This window comes from Nicotiana sylvestris, chromosome 4 (genome assembly GCF_000393655.2).
Source record: "Nicotiana sylvestris chromosome 4, ASM39365v2, whole genome shotgun sequence".
Classification (NCBI taxonomy): Eukaryota; Viridiplantae; Streptophyta; class Magnoliopsida; order Solanales; family Solanaceae; genus Nicotiana; species Nicotiana sylvestris.
In genome coordinates, this window is record NC_091060.1 from 166,162,657 (window position 1) to 166,184,206 (window position 21,550).

The 21,550-nt window shown below is 35.3% G+C and overlaps 1 protein-coding gene across 1 annotated transcript; it reads right to left on the bottom strand.

Moving 5' to 3' along the window:
* Positions 1-2,788: 2,788 nt before the first annotated feature.
* Positions 2,789-10,341, bottom strand: LOC104232028 (histidine--tRNA ligase, cytoplasmic). The gene is made up of 7 exons (XM_009785124.2): positions 8,983-10,341; positions 7,525-7,704; positions 7,055-7,312; positions 6,499-6,633; positions 4,629-4,907; positions 3,916-4,056; positions 2,789-3,369 (listed from the first exon to the last, which is right to left on the bottom strand). Exons 1-7 carry the CDS (start codon positions 10,264-10,266, stop codon positions 3,070-3,072), a joined length of 2,577 nt encoding a protein of 858 aa, XP_009783426.1. The 5' UTR covers positions 10,267-10,341; the 3' UTR covers positions 2,789-3,069.
* Positions 10,342-21,550: the final 11,209 nt, after the last annotated feature.

Sequence of the window (21,550 nt, forward strand, 5' to 3'; positions counted from 1 at the left end):
TGACAAGGACATTTATGACTTTAGAATATGATACCTTATCTCATTCGTGGGAGGCAACTATGAAGTTGATTTATATGGATTTGAATTTTCTACTACTATAACTATAGTTTATTTAGGCTTATCCTTTATATATATATACACACTTTTTTGGGTAGGAGTTGGGGTGTTTGGGGGGGGGGGGTACCACTATTATAGCCAAAAATGACAAGGTCTTTCCAATGAAACTTATATATATAGGGGTGTTGGGGGGGGGGGTGTTACCAATATTGTAACCAAAAAGGACAAATGAAACTTAAATATTTCAATACCAAAAAGGATTAGTTTATTGCAAGTACTAGTTCTTGCTCCACTATAATAATGCAAGTCAATTATATGAAGCACATTTTACAAGATTGACAGCTTTTTTCATGAATAAGTACAGCTACTTGTAGTTGTGCCTCTTCTTTTAACAATTAAATAAACCTTCATTAAAATGTTGTATCTCAAGTAGACAAACACCAACTTTCACCTATCTCAACTGCTAATAATGGGCACCTTCAAAAACTTTTTGTATCTTCACTTACCATTAATCCACACAATTCAATTGGAATTTAACTTATATAGATGGACTTTTACACTTAAGTGTATTTCAAAATGTAGATACCGGCAACCTGCCTTATTTTTCAGGTTGTTAATCCCACTTTTTATGTACGGTAGCCTGCAATTATCTTTTAGGTAAGCGTCAAAAGGTTATTTACTTGTAAGCGTAAAAATGTTAAACTCTTTAATTTTTAGGATGCCTATATATAACTGATAAAGTTGTTTCTGTGTGACCATATGAGTTCGAGCCGTAGAAACAGTCTTTTGCATAAATGCAAGGTAAGCTGCGTATAATAAATCCTTGTTGTCCGGCCCTTCTCTGGACCACACTGCACATGTGAATGCTACATAGGACCAAGTGAGTTGAAATGATCCCAATATGATTCGACAATATAAGTAAAAGGATTTCGGCTCATGAAACATAACTTAATTAATAGCATGGCTGAATAATAGTAGTAGAATTACGACGAATAGAACAATCATAGACTTAAAGTTTAAACCAGAAAATGTATATGACTAGTAATACTCAACAATATTCAGTTTTTCATTTGCATCATAGTTTCGTCATTCGTGTAAGTTCATATGCTACTACACACTCACATTATCAGTAGATAGTCAAGATTGTTTTGAAGCTTATTGAGTAAAGTTTAAAAAGAGTAATTTTTCTTGGATTTTGTAGTTAAAAGTTAAAAATTAAAAATTACTAAACTATAATGTGAATTCAAAAATCATAAATTGTTCCTGGATTTTTTTGAATTTTGCACTAGTAAAGGTTCAAAAACCAGGAATTGTTCATGGAGTTTGGATTTTGTTAAAAGTTCAAATTATTGGATTTTGAAAATTTTAGCATAATTTACTGGAGTTCCACTTGTCAAAGTTTCGAACTTCATCACTAATTACTGGAGTTCTGTTCCATATTTTAGTTGGGAAAAAATACGTCAATTTAATCAAACAAGTGGTTACTTTGCCACTACAATTTAAAATATGGCTAAACTCTAATAGTCATCCCAAAAGATAGGCCAACTCCGCTATTTTTTTTATTGAATGTGATGCTTGTTTGAACAATCATGAAATGAATGTTGTGTGTTTCTACTACATACGATCCAAGGAGTAAGTACAAACTCAGACATTATGACTATTAGGTTTTTGAATTTATTTAAGGAGCATCGTTCCATTAGTAATCTGGCTAAATATTCAAGGTTTTGAGATCGTTCAAGAAATGTTCATAGGATCATGACAGTGGGCGGATCTATAGCCCAAATTATGGGGCACGTTAACCCACCGTCTTTTCGTCAAACTAAGTATTTTATGTACATATTTTTTGAATTGGTCTAACACCCATGTTCCAAAAAGATTGAATAGTGTGCTTGGTTGAATATTAGATTATTTATCCAGAGAAATATGGATGAATTCATACTAAAAAAAAAATCTATTTTCTTTTTAGTGATGTATCCGCGTTCAAGAAATTCTAGATCCGCCTCTGATTCAATGCCACCCAACTCTTATTAAAATGCGTGGCATGTTTGTTGAGCAAGTCTCCGTCGAGCCGCACAAATATAATATATATATATATAAGTTTTATATATATGTGAAATTTATTTTGTATTTTCTTACTTGTTTTTAAATAAAATAATCGGGTGGCTGTGTTTTTTTTTGTTTTTTTTGGTGTGTGTGTAAGGGGGGGGGGGGGGTGCTTTTAAAAAATTGATGCTGTAGGTACCGTAATTTATCATCCTTTTCTAGGGAAAGAATAGTTTGTATGTGCCGAGTCGTCAAGAAGGTAGGCTGCTATTTCATGTGTATTCTTGAGTTTCAAAATGATAACGATTCTCCTCCTTTAAGATCTATATAATTTTGATTGCCTTGGCTGTCAATTTTGTCTCCAATATTAATAGGATTAGATGTATTGTTTCCGAAATTTGTGAATAGAATTTGAATCTTCTTTACACCCAACAAGAGTATCGAAGGTTACTGCACATATCGTTACTGAACTGTGGAGTTTATGTCCTATAAAGAAAGAAAGCAACTGATAAATACAATCAAACAAATTTTGTTGCAAAAGATCTTAATCGGTTAGGATAGTTTGAAAGTCAATTTGCCCTTCAAGGAGAGAAAAGGCAAACATGATTAAGGAAATCTTTTTGAAAAATATTAATACCCTATATATAGAAAGAAAATGAACGCCAAACGTATGATGAACAAGTAGAGATGTATAACTTGCATTGCATAGATTGCATATTAAAATTACAGCATAGAATCCATTTTAAAGTTAGACTAAGTGTTAAAGGAAGGAGTCCTCCCATCAATGTAAAATGCACTTACAGAATCTCAGTTTAGTTTATTTCACACGTAATGGGTTCTCAAAATGTAACTTGTGATTAATGGACAGGTAGGGGTCAATGCTAACCCCCACCAAAATGGAGGATTTTAACCCCCACCCCCCAAAAAAGCATTCTTGTATCAATCTAACAATATTAATAACTTGAGATATTACATGTCTAATCGTCTGCATAAGTCGTTCACAAGGTTACCTCTGGGGACTTCATAGTCAATAGCTGCAACAACATCCTTCAATTTTACAACTCCTTCGCTAAGTTCACGTTCACCAACAAGTACCATCCAAGGGATCCTCGAATCTCTGGCCCGATCAATATGCTTCATCACTTTTTTATGTATCATGAATTCTGCTTTCACTTTAGCATTCCACAATTCACCAACCAACTCAGCAGCTAAAGCACTGTCATCACCAAGAATGCTAACGAGAACTTGAGTTTCAGTGGCTCGGATTTCCTGGAAAATTGTACACTTCAGGGAAAAACATGGACAGAGAGAGAGAGAGAGAGAGAGGAGAGAGGAGCTTATAAAATCATAGGCGGACGAGAAAAGCACATAAAGGTAGGCAATGAAATGGAGCTAGTACTCCAACAAAGTTAGGACATCTTCAGACATGCAGACTGCACTTGCCATTGAGCGGAGAAATAAAAAATGAAAAACCAAGTAAAACAGAACAGTCTCTGAATTGTTCTCCACCAACCCCATTTTCACTCTACATTTTCAGTTTCTTGTGGGAGTACATTCGTTTATTAACTGCATTATGTGCACCATGAAATGCTAGGGACATTCATCAAGTCTTGAGTAGGTTTGTAATAGTATCAGTACTACCGCTTGTTATCATATTGAATTATGTGAACTGTCTCATTTATAATCTTAAAAGAAGGCTCAAAGATGCTAGAGATTGGACACTTTTATTTACTTATTGATGTGCAAAAAGGTAGAGAAGGTGAAAACTACCAAAGTCTATTTCAGAACAAATCAGATATGTTTAGCTACTATCACCTGATTCTTGTCTTTCTGAACCTGTTCCATGATTGCAAATACTCTCTCGATTCCCAGACTAATCCCAACAGCAGGAACCTGCCGTGTGCCAAACATCCCTATTAGATTGTCATAACGTCCACCAGCAGCAATCGAACCAACCTGCAGGCATTTCCAGACCAGCAGTAGTGCTCAGAGAAGAGAAACTTTCATTTATGAACATTTCATGCACTGAAAAATATAATAGGAACAACAACGTAGGAACCGAGAGTTATATATTGGTATATGCCATAATCAAACTACTAGAACTTCACCATCAATTTGATACACAGATGGGTCGGACTTTCATCAGGGTATAATGATCGGACATTTAAAACGAGGCTGCACTTGGAGGCTTGGAAGCATGCTGTTCACCTTGCAAAGAGTCAATTACCTAGAGTAGCGTTCAACTCCGAACATAGTATGTGAGTCAAGAGGAATCTACAATTATGTACACTGGTTACTCCAGTTTAGATTACTTTTCAGTAATATGAAAGTCAAAGCAAACTGATCAAAGGTACTTGAGAGATACTTTCGACTCCTGACAATGTTGAGAACTCAAACAATTTATATATAAACTTCTTACATGCCTGAATGCACAAAATCTGAATTGAGTATCACCACATCAACAAGCCAAAGTTGCAAAAGCATAGCCAACTGGAACTAAAAACTCCTTAGCACACTGAGAGATCTACCTGAGTAGCTCCTTTAAAGACAGCTTCGAATATGACTCCTGTGTAATAGTCAAGACCTCTTGCAAGGCTCAAGTCAAAAACGACTCTGTCAATACACCTGGACCTCTCAAGAGCTTTAAACATGATGTCTAATTCATCCAATGCAAGTGAGGATTCATTGTTCTCCAAGAAACTGCGTTCCTGCTTAAGCTTAGATAATAATTCCACAGGAGGTCCCCTCCATTTGACAAATGTACCAATTCTGTCTGATATCTCATCACTTAAGCCTTTCTCATCCACCTGGTACAAAATACATGGCATTAGAGTGCTAATGACATGCTCGCTCTGTTTCAAAAAGATACTCCTTCCGTTTCCGTTTCACTTTAGATGATGTAGTTTGACTTGGCATAAAGTTAAAGAAAAAATTAAGAAGACTATTGAAATATGTGGTCCTAAAAGCGTAAGGGGCAAAAACTTTGTAGGGCCATGACATTTGTGTGGCTATAAAAGCTTCTCATTAAGGGTAGTGGGTAAAATGAAAAGTTTAAAGTTAAATTATTTCCAAATATAGAAATGTGTCATTCTTTTTGGAACGGACTAATAAGGAAAGTGTGTCATTTAAATTGAAACGGAGGGAGTAAAATTTTTGACAGATTTTTCAACATAAGTCTCTTTAGTATTTCTTTTTATGAAGACATAAGTCTCTTTAGTAATTTGATTAAAAGATCTAGAAAAGCAGTATTTTTCATGTCATTCCTAAGTCCCTTAGGTACATATTGACATCTAATTTCACCTGTGAAATTGATCAATGGCCCTTGAAAAGTAAATGACTGAAATATGAGCAATCTTAAGAGGCAGGAACAACAATGATTTTAGAAAATAGATAATCAAATATTTAAGAAGAAAACTACTCAGTAGGAGAAACTAAAACGATTCACAGATTGCAGTGAGATACTAGAAAAAACCATACGAGGGAGTAACCTTAAGAGAATCCTTACCTTATAACATGCTAGAAGTCCACAAGAACATATGAAAAAAAATGATTTATAAGAAACAAAGTTAGATTTTGCATTGAAATTCAAGATCATCCTGGTATCCACACCCCAAGGAAAAAGCGAGGGAAACATAGAAGAAATTAAACATTTCTTCCGTTCATTATATTATCCTTTTTTCAATGTTTAACACCAAAACAGACCAGTTAGTGGAACAGTTCAACTGGGAATCAGTAGCACTGCCGTCCAGCTAGACCAAGTTTTGACTTGGTAAAGAACCTGTGAGCTATGGTTGAACCAAACCAGACAGCATCAATGGGTCATCAAAATTCTCATCTCATTGCTCTCCTGATTGGCTTTAATATTGTAAACACCGCAAGAAAAAAAACTCAAACTACTCTATAGCCTGAAAGTTCTGGAATTTAGAGCACTAAATCCCCCCAACAAAACAAATATGCGACAAAAGCCAGGGAGGTGAAGGAACATTGGCAGTCCAGCAACGCACAAGAGAAGAAACGAAGTGTAAACCTAGGTTGTGTTTCAAGTAGTCCAAACAAGAGAAAATTGCTTAGGTTATAGGAAGAGAGGATACGATTCATTAGGTGTTTTTGCTACATTAAACAGCGCATGAATCAGCATGTTTAGTTGCACTTGTTTTTCATTTTGTGTTAATTATAGGAAAATTGATCCTCTAGTCACACATATTATAGACTAGGAGTTAACAACCGAGCCCTGAGATAGCTTTAAGATGACCGAAATGCCAACATATGGAGAACCAAGAATGAGAGAAACCAAAACTAGCAAGCCAGTACTAAGCAAAGCACCAGTAACTGATAAAATATTGAATAGCTATCTTAATAAAATGTACAAGTTTATGCCGACCTGAGATGATGCCTCACCATTTCTTTTTTTATCTGCTCAAACGATTGTTTATCCAGCTTGTCAATGCTTGAACAAATGGTTCTGAATTTCTCTTGTGGCACCCCGCATATAGCTAACATACCATCAAGCAGCTTTCTGTGATTAAGCTTTACCTGAATAAAAAATAGATGCTTTACATAGTTAGTTAATGTCATACACCACTAATAGGACAAAGGATTCCTAAGATTGTATGAGAAACGATACCAGAATGTTCTGGATTATAAGAAACATAAAGAGAATATATACACAAATAAAATTGGTATAACTCCGGGCAGATATGCATAGCCACAAAACAATTAGAAGATTTAAATTGCCCCAATGAAATAGCCAAAAATACTGTGGTAATGTAAGATAATGATTTGAGAGCATGCACAGGGAGAAAAGGGGGCAGGGGAGCGAGCAAGAATCATAAGACAATCATATTTCAAGTGATGGGGACTAAATTGTGTCCTATCAGGATTAATATCATTCCAAGGTCAACTAACAAGCATTGGTTGAATTTGGACATGGCTTGAGAACCATTAGAAAGTTTACCTCATACTCTCCAATATCAAGCTCATCTAACAACTCGGTCAAAATCTTTATGACCTCAAAATCAGGCATCATCTTCTCAAACTGACCAGCTATATCAAAATCACATTGGTAGAATTCACGGTATCTACCCTTAGACGGGTTATCTCTTCTGTACACCTTCGCTATCTGATAACGCTTGAAGGATGTCAGACCATTCATTGCTACGTATCTAGCAAACGGAACTGTCAGGTCATAACGAAGAGAGCAAAGTTCTCCCCCCTGCAAACGTTGACGGGGAAAGGGGATTCATCAGTACCAAAAAGATCAGGAAAAATACATAACTCGGATTCTAATACTGAAAATAAAATGCACCTCCTAAACCTTGTGTGCACGTCGCAAATATATGTGTATGTGTGCATGCGTGAAACTCACATGTGACAAGGTGCACCAGCAAATCAGCAAATAAATAGCAGTTAAAACAACTAGCACACCTGATCAGCAAGGTCATAGATTAATTTTGAGTCTTCCCCGTATTTTCCCATCAGTGTCTCTCTCATTTCAAAAGCGGGAGTATCCAAAGCTGAAGCACCATGCCTTTTGAAAACCTCAACTATAATTGAGAATGCTTTCTCTCTTATAGCCATCTGTTCTTTTGCAAAATCACGCGTACCCTGTGACAAAAAAATTGAACATTCAGATTTGATGTTAGATGAAAAGTTAACAATATCCATTTTGTGCACCTACAAAACAAAGCTATAACTATTGATATTCTCTTTTAAGTTGATATGTCAATGACGAGGCAATAAGAATATCAGGACTTAAACTGAAGGTAATTTAATTTCCGAATTAACAATTCTACCTCCTCTAACACTGTTCGATAAGGAAACAAATTACCTAACAGAAAACATTGTGAAGGTAAGTTAAAGATCTAGTTCCTCTTTCTGCCAAGGGGATGAAACATACAAAATTCAGAAATAAGAGTCCAACTTCAACATAAAAGACTCCTGATAAAATAGATACTGCACAATAAGTTTACAGCACCATACTTTAGATACCGTGAAGCTGATAAAGCTGATGCAGAAACTTCATAAAGATTTATGGCCATAAAGCTGATACCGTGAAGCTGATAAAGCTGATAATATTTAGCCTTTCTAAGTTCTAACCAATATTATTAGCCATAAAGCTGATGCAGAAACTTCCCCGCACAATCTTTCTTGGGTCCAAAGGGATTTATAGCTGTTAAGGCTTCCTAACTCACACTCCGCCTCTGAATCCTCTCATTATAGGCCAGCCAATTTTGCCATTGCATCACCTAAAACCTAGTGTACATCCTTCAGCATTTCCATCCAGTTGCTGGAAAACCTCCACCAAACTCAACATTGACAGAAACTATTCCATAAGAGAAGGCATTGAGCAAGCATAACAATTGAATATCACACTGTTTCTTTTTTGTTCCTTTAGTAAATTGAACATTAAAGTGTTTAAAAGGAAATTGAGTGAAAGCGTAAGAGTTAGATTACTTCTGTTTTAGATAAACTTGAGACCTTTTTACAAGGATAAACATCAGAACTTATTCAGAAGTAATAAATATTAAAGGAAACATATTCATATTCTAAATGACTGCTGCCAAATTTCTTATTTTCTAGCGCTTTTAAATAGAATGTTTCCATAGCTCTTGAGCTATATAGTGTTATCGGGTATAAAGGGGCATACGCAAGGATTTATTAAAGTTCTTGGACCATTCCAGCATTGTCTTAAGGATTTGGTATCATTTGACCTGGTAACAAAACCAGATTAGCAGGTTTCCAGCATTGTTTTATGTGTAGCCGACATATCTTTTTCACATAAACAAATAAAGGAGACAGCCAAGTATTAAACCAGTTCCCAAATTATCACAGCTACGAATAATTCAATGAGCGGGGAAAAAGATAACACAGTATGGTTCTTACCTTTGGGAGTTTAGGCAACCGCCGGCTCTCATTGCTCTCCACAATATCTTTCACCTTTCTCAATAATGTGCCAAATCCCGAGTCCTTCGGGTCCAACAGAGACAAGAAATGGCGAACCAAATTCTCGAATGCCTCAGTCTGAATATGCATGCTCAGCAGCCTATCCTTCAAAAATTGCAGCAGAGCAGTGGTACCTTTACCAAGAATCTTCTTCTTCTTGCCTCCTTTTTTACCTGCTTTTGCACTGTCCTCGCAAACACTCGTATTACCACTGATAAAGTCTTTTTCTTCGAGCGAAAAGAAAGCAGCTAAGGCCTCCCATGAAACTATTTTCTCTACCATTACCAGTAAGGAGTTAACATCATGTGAAAACTTAACATATTCCTCATCCGAGTGAGCTGAAACCAAAGACGCAAAAACAGCTTTCAGCTGATCAGGTCGAGGACATTCTTTTTGCAGCATTGCAGAAATTCCATCATCTCTGGTGCGCTTCGCTCGGTTATAACTGATGTTGCCCAAATCTTTAAGTGCCACGGCCAAAGAAAACAACGTGGTGCATATTGCACTAGCTGTTCCAGAAGATCCTGAATTGGATACAACAGCAGAGTTCAGTTGCACACGTGTGCTGGAGTGCAGGAGCCGGCAAATTTCTCTAAACTTGCCGTGCACAACTGGAACACTAGAAACTGCAACTTCATCACTATTTTTGTTCACGAATTTAGAACCATTAAGTAAGATCTTGACGTCAGTAGCCACGGAAACGACGTCCTTGGCAGTGGAACCATCACCGGAATCATTCAAGTTGAAAGCTGAAATGTCCGCACCCAAGGCCTCGCAGGACAAGGCAGCAACGGCGTCAATAATAACAGACAAAGCTGAACTTCTATGATCCAATATAGCGGAGATTCCAGATATTGCTGCTACAGAAAAATCGCCTGGAGAAACGCCGTCAATAGTACTATCAAACGAAATGGAGGACACGTCATTGAGGATGATATCAAAGAGCTGAGTGACGGCAGCGGAAGACGAAGAAGAGAGCAAGAGCTTGTTAAGGAGAACTACAAGAGAAGCTTTAGACTCCTCGGGTGTTAAATTACCGAGTACTGAAAATGCGGAAGATTGTGTAGGAGCATTAGTGTTGTTATTTGAGGAGGATGATACTTTGGAGAGTGCTGAAGTGTCAATGCTCAGGCGACTGAGTCCGTTGGCAATTTCGAAGACGGAGGAGGATGACAGTGATGAGCCTTTTCCACCCACAGTAACCACGCGTCTCTCTTCTGCCATGGAAATTGATTCGCCGGCAACCTCGCGGCGGTGAGGGTTTGAAAAGAATTACTCGTTGTTTGTTTGGGAAAGACGGGAATAATGGGGCTTTATTTGGATTTTGGGCTTAGTGGGCTGCTCCTCTGAAATTGGATTTTTACACAGATGGTCTCTTTATAAAAATTATTTTCGAAACTAATAGTAATTTTTGTTTATTCTGTTATAAATATATTATATTATGGATGTTCATTTAGTACTCCGTTGTAAATAAGCTTTCCGAAGAAACTTATCCACCGTAAATATGTTTATCTATTTAGTACTCTATTGGAAATAAGCTTCCTGAAAAAGCTTATCACTTCGGTACCCGGTTATGGATAAACATTACCCTAGGTAAAAGATTATCCATATCTGGTATAGTAGCAGCTTACACAGCAGCTTGTAGTAGCAGCTTACACAGCAACTTGCAGTAGCAGCTTGCGTAGCAGCTTACACAGCAGCTTGTAATAGCAGCTTACACAACAGCTTGCGTAGCAGCTTACACAGCAGCTTCCTTTCTTCTATAAATAGAAGAGATTTCAGTTCATTATGTACATGAGTTTGAATTCGAATAATATATCAGTTTCTCTCTATACTTGTCTTTAGTTTATTTACTTTACAGTCGTTATTTTATAACACGTTATCAGCACGAGACTCTGTCATATCGAGCAAATCTTTGAAAGTATCCAATGAGAGGTTTAGCAGCAGCTCGTGATATTAGGAAAGGGGATTTGATTCTTAAAGTTCCAAACGGAGCGTTAATGACTAGTCAAAACCTTATGAATTATGTTTAACGATGAAGTGCTGTCAATTTCTGTCAAGAAGAACCCTTCTCTCTCCTCTACTCAGGTGATTCCTTCTTATTTTCCTCTTTAAATATAAGAATTAGAACTTGGGTCTTGTGATTTTGGACTAAAGGCAGAAACTTTACCTTTTTCCAATTTTATATGCTCAACCAGTAGTATGAACTTTCTTGTTCTAAAAATATGTTTACCATGTATGTTAATCACGTCTTTCTAGCCAACTAATAATGTAGATGTTATTTTACTTGGATGAAATCTCGTGAAATTGGAAAGAAAAAAAAATGATTTTTCTTAAGCTATTACATGATGGCGAGACTACCCCAGTAGTTTTTGTGGAAAACGATTGGACGCTATGAATACTTATACAGTCGCTATTTTGGTACTTATTTTCCTTTTGATTATAAATGGGTAACATTATTAGATTCACTTAAACTCCAGCAGAGTTTGCAAGAAATATACAACCACCAGAAGTGGTTATATTTCGTATATCTCATTGTAATTATATTTTGTTAACTACCAGAAGTGGTATATGCCTATGATCACCATAAGTGATAATTTAGGCTTTCTATGGTTACAATTAAATATACACTAGAGAAATATTCTCTATAGTACATGCATGCCTCGATTTGCTCCTGAAGTAGCATTATCGTAAAAGAGCTTCTAAGACATCACACGATTTGGTGTGATTAATGCACGTTCAAATAATTATGTTCTGTTCCCTGAAGGATGAGAACTTTTGATAAATATTAGCCCATTCCTGAAGTAAATATGACAATATTAATAAAGGGCGTAAATAGGAACACGTTTTTTATGTGAATATATTACAATTCACCTCCAGAAGAGGTAATATGATTGAAGGAATATATACTCAATATTTCATATTTTAAATTTGCTCCTGAAGAAGTAACACAATTGAAATTTTCTCCTGAAGCAGGAAAATATTATGAAACTGTGTCTTTCTGTGCTTAAACAAAATAATAAGCTATTCAAAGTTATTTTTGAAGCACATTTTCATTCCCTGGAGTGAATGAAGAAATATCACAACTCACCTCCTGGAGAGGTAGAATAACAAATGATATAAAATTTGTTTTTATGGCATAAAGATCATTACCGCACGTACCCGTTGTACGTAAAATATCTTGAATATTTTTATTAAATATCATTCTAAGGCAAAAAGAATTCTTGTAGAATGCTTTGTACTACAACCACATTAATATTTTATGGTTAGTTATCGAGTTCCCCGAAGGAAATAACAACTCATGTATCTTTCCCTGAAGGATGTAATGATTATGTGGTTGCCGCTTTGATATAAAATATTCAGATGTTAATGGCGTTTCTCCCTGAAGGAGATATTTGTCACAAAGTTGGTGGTAAAAATACTAAATTTTTTAATTTCTTACATTTATAAATTTATAATGTCTTTATAATGTTCATTTTATTAAGAATTTCTCTCATGATACCAGCAGTGTCTGAGCAATATTTGATAGTACAAAATGTATCAACAACTCCTGAAGAGCTAAATGTTTGCCTAAAGAATACATGACACCAGTAGTGCCAGATAAATATTAGATTGTGGATAATAAATGAAGGCTCTCGAAGAGCTTATATACAAATATGTCATTCATATTATATGATTATGGTCAAAACATATGTTGTAGTAAACCTGAAGTTTACTAATACAAATGACTATCATATTGAGACTACAAATGATTGGAAGATTGATAATCTTCATGTTTCCACAATCATAGGGGGTAAAATAATATGTATGTGAGAAGTTACCTGCCTTATTCTTTAATTTGTACTATATCATGTATCACAGTAAACCAGAAGTTTACTAAAGCAAAAGTTTATGCCATAGTAAACCAGAAGTTTACTAAGAGATAACACATGACATGATAAACTTGAAGTTTTCATTTGCCATTTTTAAATGAGCTATTTGAGAATTCAGATAAGCATATACTAAAGAACTAGAAGATTCTTCAGGAATTCTCATGTGTTGCTTGTTCTCATAATGAATTGATTATACCAGCTAAAGTTGGGACTAAGACCCCTGATTCTGAAATATATAAAAGGTGAATATGGGCCCGTTCACCTATCATGTGAACCACTTATAGGTGCATATATGAGATGGTTACATGTGTAATTATTGTCAACCTGCAGTTTGGCATTTGGAATTGCTTTTCTCGATTAAGAGCATAATTTTCAGATTATGAAATCAAGACAGTTCATCTTGATAATGCTGGTTTATATCCAAGCTGGTTTAGCATTGAATACCTCCTATTAATGGCTAAACCATTGCTTATGAGAACAAAGCTTCATGTGTTGGTCTAAGATTTTCTAAATTGCATATAACAGCACTTGTATGCATCAGATCAACAATATATGATAAGTCCTCCCTTCACAATTGGTTTAGGATCAGAAACCAAATATTTTTACTATCTTTTGTTGCGTGGTATATGATTAATTTCTCTACCATAATACACAAAGATATGTTTCCCAAAGATGATTGGGGATATATGTTAGTTTTTCTAACATTTGGGGGATGGAATAAACAGTTGAAAAATATGTTATATGAATCGAATTATCATGATCCTCACTTAGAAGATAATTCAAGTCGAATGCCAGAAGCATTTGCTGATCCAAAATTAAATATCATATTTCAGCTGCAAATGCTCCTATTAAAATTAAAGTCCCTGAAGGATAGAGTTTACTGTACGCATGAAGCGTGGTAGACCAATCGGTTCCAAAGGTAACAATCCTTGAAAAATAGTAGGAGCTAATGATCAAAATGAGGAGGAAATAAGCTCTAGAAGAGCCCACGACATAACATTTCATGAAACTCCCGAAAAAGTTCAGGTACCTGAAAATAAAGAAAGTGATGAGATCTCCACAAGTTATGTCGCTTCGGAACTGACACAAAATGATCGTCGACGATATATTTAATACAATATAGTGCACAATATTGTAAACGATTGTGAGGATCGGACTAGGAGTCCAGACACTTGAAGATGTCATACTATTTAGATACAAGTCTTAACCTATATGACTTATTTGGCTAAATCTATATGAAGATCCTTGAAGGATTGAAAATGCCCGAAGCATATAATTCAAAGTCTTGAAAAATGTACTCGATCAAAATTATAAAGATCTTTGTACGGTTTAAAGCAACTTGTGCGCGTGTGGTATAATCGCCTCAGTAAATATTTTCTGAAAGAAAGTTACATAAATTATGTTATTTGTCCATGTATTTTTATAAAGAAAATGTCATCAAAATTTGTTACACTTGCTATTTATGTTGGTGACTTAAATCTTATTGGAACTCCGGAAGAGCTCCAAGAGGGTCTTAAAAATACTTTTACATGGACAAAGTATATCCATTAAGTACACCAATGAATATTCAATCACTTGAAGTGAATAAGGATCCGTTCCAACCTGTAGAAGAGGATGAGGAGCTCCTTGGTCCTGAAATATGGGAACTCTTGATATGGGTTTGTTTTATGCTAACAAAGATAGTGCAGACCTTGTTGGTTATGCAGATGCAGGTTATTTATCTGATCCCCATAAAGCTCGATCTCAAACCGGCTACGTATTTACATATGGAGGTACTATCATATCATGGCGCTCCACAAAGCAATCTATTGTTGCTACTTCTTCAAATCACGCTGAGATAATAGCTATTCATGAAGCAAGTAGGGAATGCGTATGGTTGAGATCAATAATTCATTTTATTCGAGAAAAATGTGGTTTGGAATGTGAGAAAAGACCCACAATTTTATACGAAGACAATGCTGCATGCATAGCCCAATTGAAGGGAGGATTTATAAAAGGAGATAGAACGAAGCACATTTCACCAAAATTATTCTACACACACGATCTTCAGAAAAGTGGTGACATTGATGTGCAACAAATCCGTTCAAGTGATAATCCAGCAGATTTATTCACTAAATCTTTGCCAACTTCAACTTTTGAGAAGATGGTATACAAGATTGGAATGCGGAGACTCAAATATTTGAAACAAGGTTTTCATCAGGGGGAGTAAAATACGCGATGTACTCTTTTTCCCTTACTAAGATTTTTTCCCATGGGGTTTTCCTTATAAGGTTTTTAATGAGGCACCTAGCAATGCGTATTACTAAATATGTGTACTCTTTTTCCTTCACTAGGATTTTTTTCCCACGTGGTTTTTCCTAGTAAGGTTTTAATGAGACACATTATCTTTTAATGAACATCCAAGGGGAGTGTTATAAATATATTATATTATAGATGTTCATTTAGTACTCCGTTGTAAATAAGCTTCCTGAAGAAGTTTATCCATATGAGACTCCACCGTAAATATGTTTATCTATTTAGTACTCTATTGGAAATAAGCTTCCTGAAGAAGCTTATCACTTCGGTACCCGGTTATGGATAAACATTACCTTAGGTAGAAGATTATCCATATCTGGTATAGTAGCAACTTACACAGCAGCTTGTAGTAGCAGCTTACACAGCAACTTGCAGTAGCAGCTTACACAGCAGCTTGCGTAGCAGCTTACACAGCAGCTTGTAATAGCAGCTTACACAACAGCTTGCGTAACAGCTTACACAGCAGCTTCCTTTCTTCTATAAATAGAAGAGATTTCAGTTCATTATGTACATGAGTTTGAATTCGAATAATATATCAGTTTCTCTCTATACTTGTCTTTAGTTTATTTACTTTACAGTCGTTATTTTATAACAGATTCCAAATATAGCAGATTTTATTACAGTTATAGCATTTATAAAATATATATATATAATTGTAATCCCTTAAATACCGCTATAAGGGGCATCTATTTAATAGCCAAAATACAAGCACCCAATGTTTAAGGAAAATATTTCAATCTTCGCTAATATCGTGTAAACGGATTGCATATTTTCTCTCTTTCCATAAACAAAAAAAAAAACAAAAAAATCGAAGAATTTTCTATTTCGTTGATTTATGACATCTTCTTCAAATAGGATTATTATATTTGTCGAAGATGCCTTTGTCCTTCAATATATTATTGTAAGTCTATACACCATTAAATACCATAATTATACTGTATCTGTACACATTTATACATAATTTTATACTATTATAATATTGTGTATAGATGTATTCCTTGTATATATTTATTATCTACTATTATTAACATTAATAATACACGATCAATGTGAGCACGTGATTTTTGCCATATATGAATTACTCCCATAAATTCAAAACAGAATAATTTCTTTCAGTGTTTGCAATTTTGTGGATTTTCGTGGCATTTTATGTTAAATGTTTGCATTTGTCTGTGCATATTTATTTTATTTAATTAATGAAAAATACAAAAATATGTTGCATTTTCATTTAGGATTTAATTCTATATTTTAGGATTAATTAACAAATTAGTTATTTTATAAAAATGGGGAAATCACAAAAAATAGTTTATTTTGCACTTTTTAATTTTAATTTCGAATTTTGGTAGTTTTTCCTTGAATTTGGTTTTTAACTAATTGGGGTAAATATTATTTCGAGTAATTAGTTTAATTTGGTGAAATATTTAGTTTAAAGTAATTTAGGATTTAATTTAATTTGAAAAGAAAAAAAGAATAGAAAAAGAATTGATTAAAAGAAATGGGAAGAGTCAATTAAAAGGGGGCTGTAATTTGGACCATTTTTAATTGAAATCCGCCAGAACACTACCCAACCCAGGCCCAAACCTGGTTTCCACCCGGTCCATCTCCACACCCCACTAAACGATGTCATTTCACACTTTTTGATCTGGACCGTTGATCTCAGTTGATCAAACGGTTCAGAACTAACTTCATCTTGATATATAAATGTCGGAACCCCCCCTCTCACCCCCCTCATCGTCTCTCACTCACCCTCGTCTCTTCAGAGACACCCCCGAAACCCTAATCCGCCGCCCTAATTCTCACCGCCTTAGCCCGGCGGCGCCACCTCTGTTCACCACCAAAATTACATCCTGGAACCTCCACGACCACCTCCTCCCAAATCCCGGGTCAGTTTCCCTCGAATGTTGCCCGATTTTCTCGAATATTAGATCAGAAAATGAACCCTAAAATCCCAAGATTTCCGAATCAAGATTTCATTGAAGATTTTAGGTCCATTTTGACTTTATTCGTGTGTTTCTGATAAAGAACACACGATTAATCTCAAACTGAGCCGAAAATTTGAAGACTTGAAGATTCGTCGCCATTCTTTACTGGTCCGAGTTGTTTTTAGGTATTTTGCTCTTTTTTACCTTTTGTTATTTAACTTCTGTTTCTTTGTTCTCTTCTTACCTTCTTTTACTCTTTCTTTTAGTTTTCTGATTTTGATTTACCATTTTTTTGTTTTGTTTTTTTATTTCTTCACACTGTCTGTATCTGCATGTTAGATTTAAGTTGTGTTTGATTATTAGTTGGGTCCTGTCTTCAAGTATGGATAGTTTGAATTTTCATTCTTATTTTGGGCTTAATTTTGTTCCGAGTCATTAGGTTTCTGAATTTGAACGTTTGGGTTTTTGGGTTTTTCTTCATATTAATTGGGTTCATAAGGATTAAATAGCCTAAAAGGGAACTGAATTGGGTCTACGCAGACCCATTAATTTGGATCAATTGGACCCGGGTTCTTCCTCGCATATAGAGGGTAATAAACAGTAGTGTGGAGGGTAGTATAGGTAATTGGGGTGGGGAATCTTTGTGTAACTGAATGGGAAGCTTCTAGGAAGCTGGGGTTTGGGACTATTTTGAAATTCTGAATTTTACATTAGGGGTAGGTGAGCTAAAACCAAAATTGAAAAGGGGGCAAAATGCAAAGACTGATATCTTTAAGCTGCCCTAGTCCCTTGCCTATAAAGGCATCCAAAAATTGCCTTTCAAGGCAGACCCGAGAGACTGGAAAGAGATAAAAATTCTGAGAAAACAAAAACGACTGAGAATTCTGAAACTGCACTGATTTCCAGCATATTTCTTTGATAAAAACTGATCAAATTCTGTATCAATTGGGGATTTCTAATCTTCTTCGTTAGTTAAAATCTCTGAAAGTTTCACATCTTGCACCTGGGTTGGGAGATGGTTTGATTTTGGGTTTTTCTAGGTTTCAAGCTGTTGTGAGGTCACTGTTGCATTGATACTGCTGTGCTTTTTGTTCTGCTGTTATCTACTGCTTCTTCACCTCTTTTTCCCTTTCAATTTCCAGGTATGCTCTTGAAACTTGGATGGAACTGAAACCTGATTGAGCTTTGTAATAAGATCTGTGATCCAGTTGGTTTTAAATGAAAATATCAGTCCCTGTTGTGTTAAATTGTACCATGTTGTCATTTATGTTTTAGTTTAGCTTCTTATGTGCATTTCATTTTGTTTTAAGGCTTGGATATGAGTTTGTTTAAATGTAGTTGATTTAAAGCTATTTAGGTCTCTTAATGTGTATTAATTAAATACTATGGTCTAATTTAATTAGCAACCATTGTCTGGTTGTTGGATTGTGTTTTGTCACAGCCATGGTTTGAATGTAAGTCAATTTAGACTTTGTTCTAATAAATTTGGTACAGGTTGTGCTCTCTTTCGATCTTGTTTAAGTTTGTTCTTGTATAGTTTGAGGTCTGGATCCAGGATTGTATGACTTATCCTGTAATCCTGCTTCTATTTATGTACTGAGTTCTGAACATGTTTTACATTTGGTTTAAGGATTGTTATCACTCGTCCAAATCCAGAATTTCCTTGAATGATAATTGGCTTCAAGTATATTTGTTGAATCATGTTTTGGGCCATCATCATTGGCCCAATTACAATTGCCCTTCGTTTCGTAACAAGGCTGCCCAGCTGGGCTTCCATTGAGCCCAGTTACCTCTCACGCAGAATCAGTAGTAAGGGGCAACTACAATTGGGTTTCAGGCCGGGCCAATCTTTGGATTAGAGATAGTGCAATTTCTGCCTCCTTTTGGTTTCTTGTTGATTAAGCGGATTAAGTTCAAACCTTAGGTTAAAGTAATTATAACCCCTTTCAGTATTCTCCTCAGATTTAATTAAGCTCTTTGTCAACAGTTGAGGTGTGCCATACTTAGCAAATATAGTTAGGGCCCTTAAGAGTTCAATCTTGAATTCCCCTTAAAATTGAATTCGAGGCGCGTTGTGACCAACAAAAACTTTAAATGCACGACCTTCATTTAATTAATGGGTTTGTTTTCTTTCGAGGTGCGCCATTAGCAAACTTTCCATGACCCTCGCAAACTTAAAACGCGTAGTTGCTTTGGGCGCGTATTTTAATAATATTACCTTCCTAAACTCGGGTGTGCATTTCATGTGACCCAAATCAAATCTTAAAACGTTGAATAAAATATGTTTAGGATTGCGGGTGCATTTCATGTGGCGCAATCCAAAGACGTGTTTTAAACGATGTTTAATCTTCTTTAAAAATTAAGTAAAAGCGGTTTGAAAGCTAAAATGCACATAGATCTAAAACTGTTTTTAAAATCAAATAATTGAGCCAAAAATAACAGTTGAGCGACCGTGCTAGAACCACGAAACTCGGGAATGCCTAACACTTTCTCCCAGGTTAACAGAATTTCTTACCCAGATTTCTGTGTTCGCGGACTGTAATACAGAGTCAATCTTTTCCTCGAATCGGGATTTGAACCGGTGACTTGGGACACCACAAATCATCCTAAGTGGCGACTTTGAATCTTCAAATAAATAAATCCCGTTTCGATTGTCCTTTAATTGAAAAAACTCCCTTTATACACCCTTCATGGGGTGTAAGTAAAAAGGAGGTGTGGCAATCAATATACATAGATGGCTGAAAATTTATGATAAAATATAACATCAATCTATACTTGGTTGTTACTTGGTATATTATCTGGTATAATTTATACATGATTTACATCGTGTATAATTTATCTATTATAATTTATACATAGTTAATTAAAATTTATACATGATTTATACAACATATATTATTGCAAGTATGAGGTTATATTCCAAGCTTTGGTGTGTATATTATTATACATGTTATATTTCAAATTTATTAATTTTATTTTTGTAAATGAGAACAAATGGGTTATGTAAGGTGAGCAATAAGTATAAGCCTTGTTTGGATAGTATAACGATTAGCATTTAATTTTTGCATATAAAAATGATAAATGACTATTATATTAAAAATATTCCCTAGCAAAGAAACGGAAGACAAATGTTTGAAAACATGTGCAATATATATGGAAACGAAGGGATTCAACCATTATGAAGCTGATGTCGGGAGCTAAATTAGGCCGTGAATCAATTTAAAGAGAAGACTACGAAATAAATTAAACCCCTTTTGACTTTTTGTTAGAAAATTAATGATTTAAATTTCTTTTAAATGTGATTAACGATTCAAATTGATAGCTTTCTGCTAGGGGATGTATTTATCTTGTTGCCATGTATGTAAAATACCTTTGCTGCTAAGATTATGAAAAAATTTCTTAAATTTTGGCTCTTTATGTTTTCTCCTCCTTACCCGCTTTTTGGGTCACGCTTTAATTTATAACCGCTTTGCAAAAAAATTGCAAGTGTACCAACTTTTCACATAACTTCAGGCATACGGGCATGAAGTAGCAAAGACAATCACGCAAACTTCAGCATTTTAGTAGACGGGCCTGAAGTAGCAAAAACAATCACGCAAACTTCAGCATTCTATTAGATGGGCCTGAAGTAGCAAAAATTGTTGAACCAAGTGTTGGCTGAAGTTTTTGTTTGTAATTGCTAAACTTAACATTTTAGTAGCTGAAGTTTTGTTCTCTATTTGCTGAAGTTTTTGTTTGTAATTGCTGAACTTAAGCATTCTAGTAGCTGAAGTTTTGTTCTCTATTTGCTGAAGTTTTTGTTTGTAATTGCTGAACTTAAGCATTCTAGTAGCTGAAGTTTTGTTCTCTATTTGCTGAACTTCGGCATGTTTTAGCTGAAGTTTTATTCTATATTTGCTTAACTTCAGCATGTTTTAGCTGAAACTTTGTTATGTTTGTGATGAACTTCAGGGCTGAAGTTTGTTTTGTATTTGCTGAACTTTAGCATTCTAGGAGCTGAAGTTTTTGTTTATATTTGCTGAACTTCAGCATTCTTAACTTTTGTTGCTTATGACCAAAAGTTAAGAATAGGGGATTGCAAAAATGGAAGAAGAGTTGAAAACAAAGACTGAGCTTATAACCAAGCAGAAGAGACTGATTCAAAATTGGAGGAAGGAGTTGAAGGACCAATTAGACAAACACAACATTGAGTTGGAAAAGGTATAAACTACAAAGGAGTTTCTTCTTTTGCGAGGTCCATTATGTTGTTTTCTCTTGCTATCATCCCTTAGCTTTCTGTATTGAAGGTGCTTGAAGACAATGAGCTCACTACAAAGATGACTTGTGGCTTGCTTTCTGTATTTATTTGTTTGGAAGTTATTAGGTTGGTCAAAGTACATAAGCAGCAAATGTTAATCTTCAGCAGAAAGTTCATCCCTA

Coding starts and splice junctions, on each gene's coding strand:
- LOC104232028 (XM_009785124.2), bottom strand. CDS start 10,266: ATGGCAGAAGAGAGACGCGTGGTTACTGTGGGTGGAAAAGGCTCATCA. Junction 7,313..7,524: donor TCTATGACCTTGCTGATCAG/GTGTGCTAGTTG, acceptor CAACGTTTGCAG/GGGGGAGAACTTTGCTCTCT. Junction 4,908..6,498: donor AGCAGATAAAAAAAGAAATG/GTGAGGCATCAT, acceptor ATTTTGTACCAG/GTGGATGAGAAAGGCTTAAG.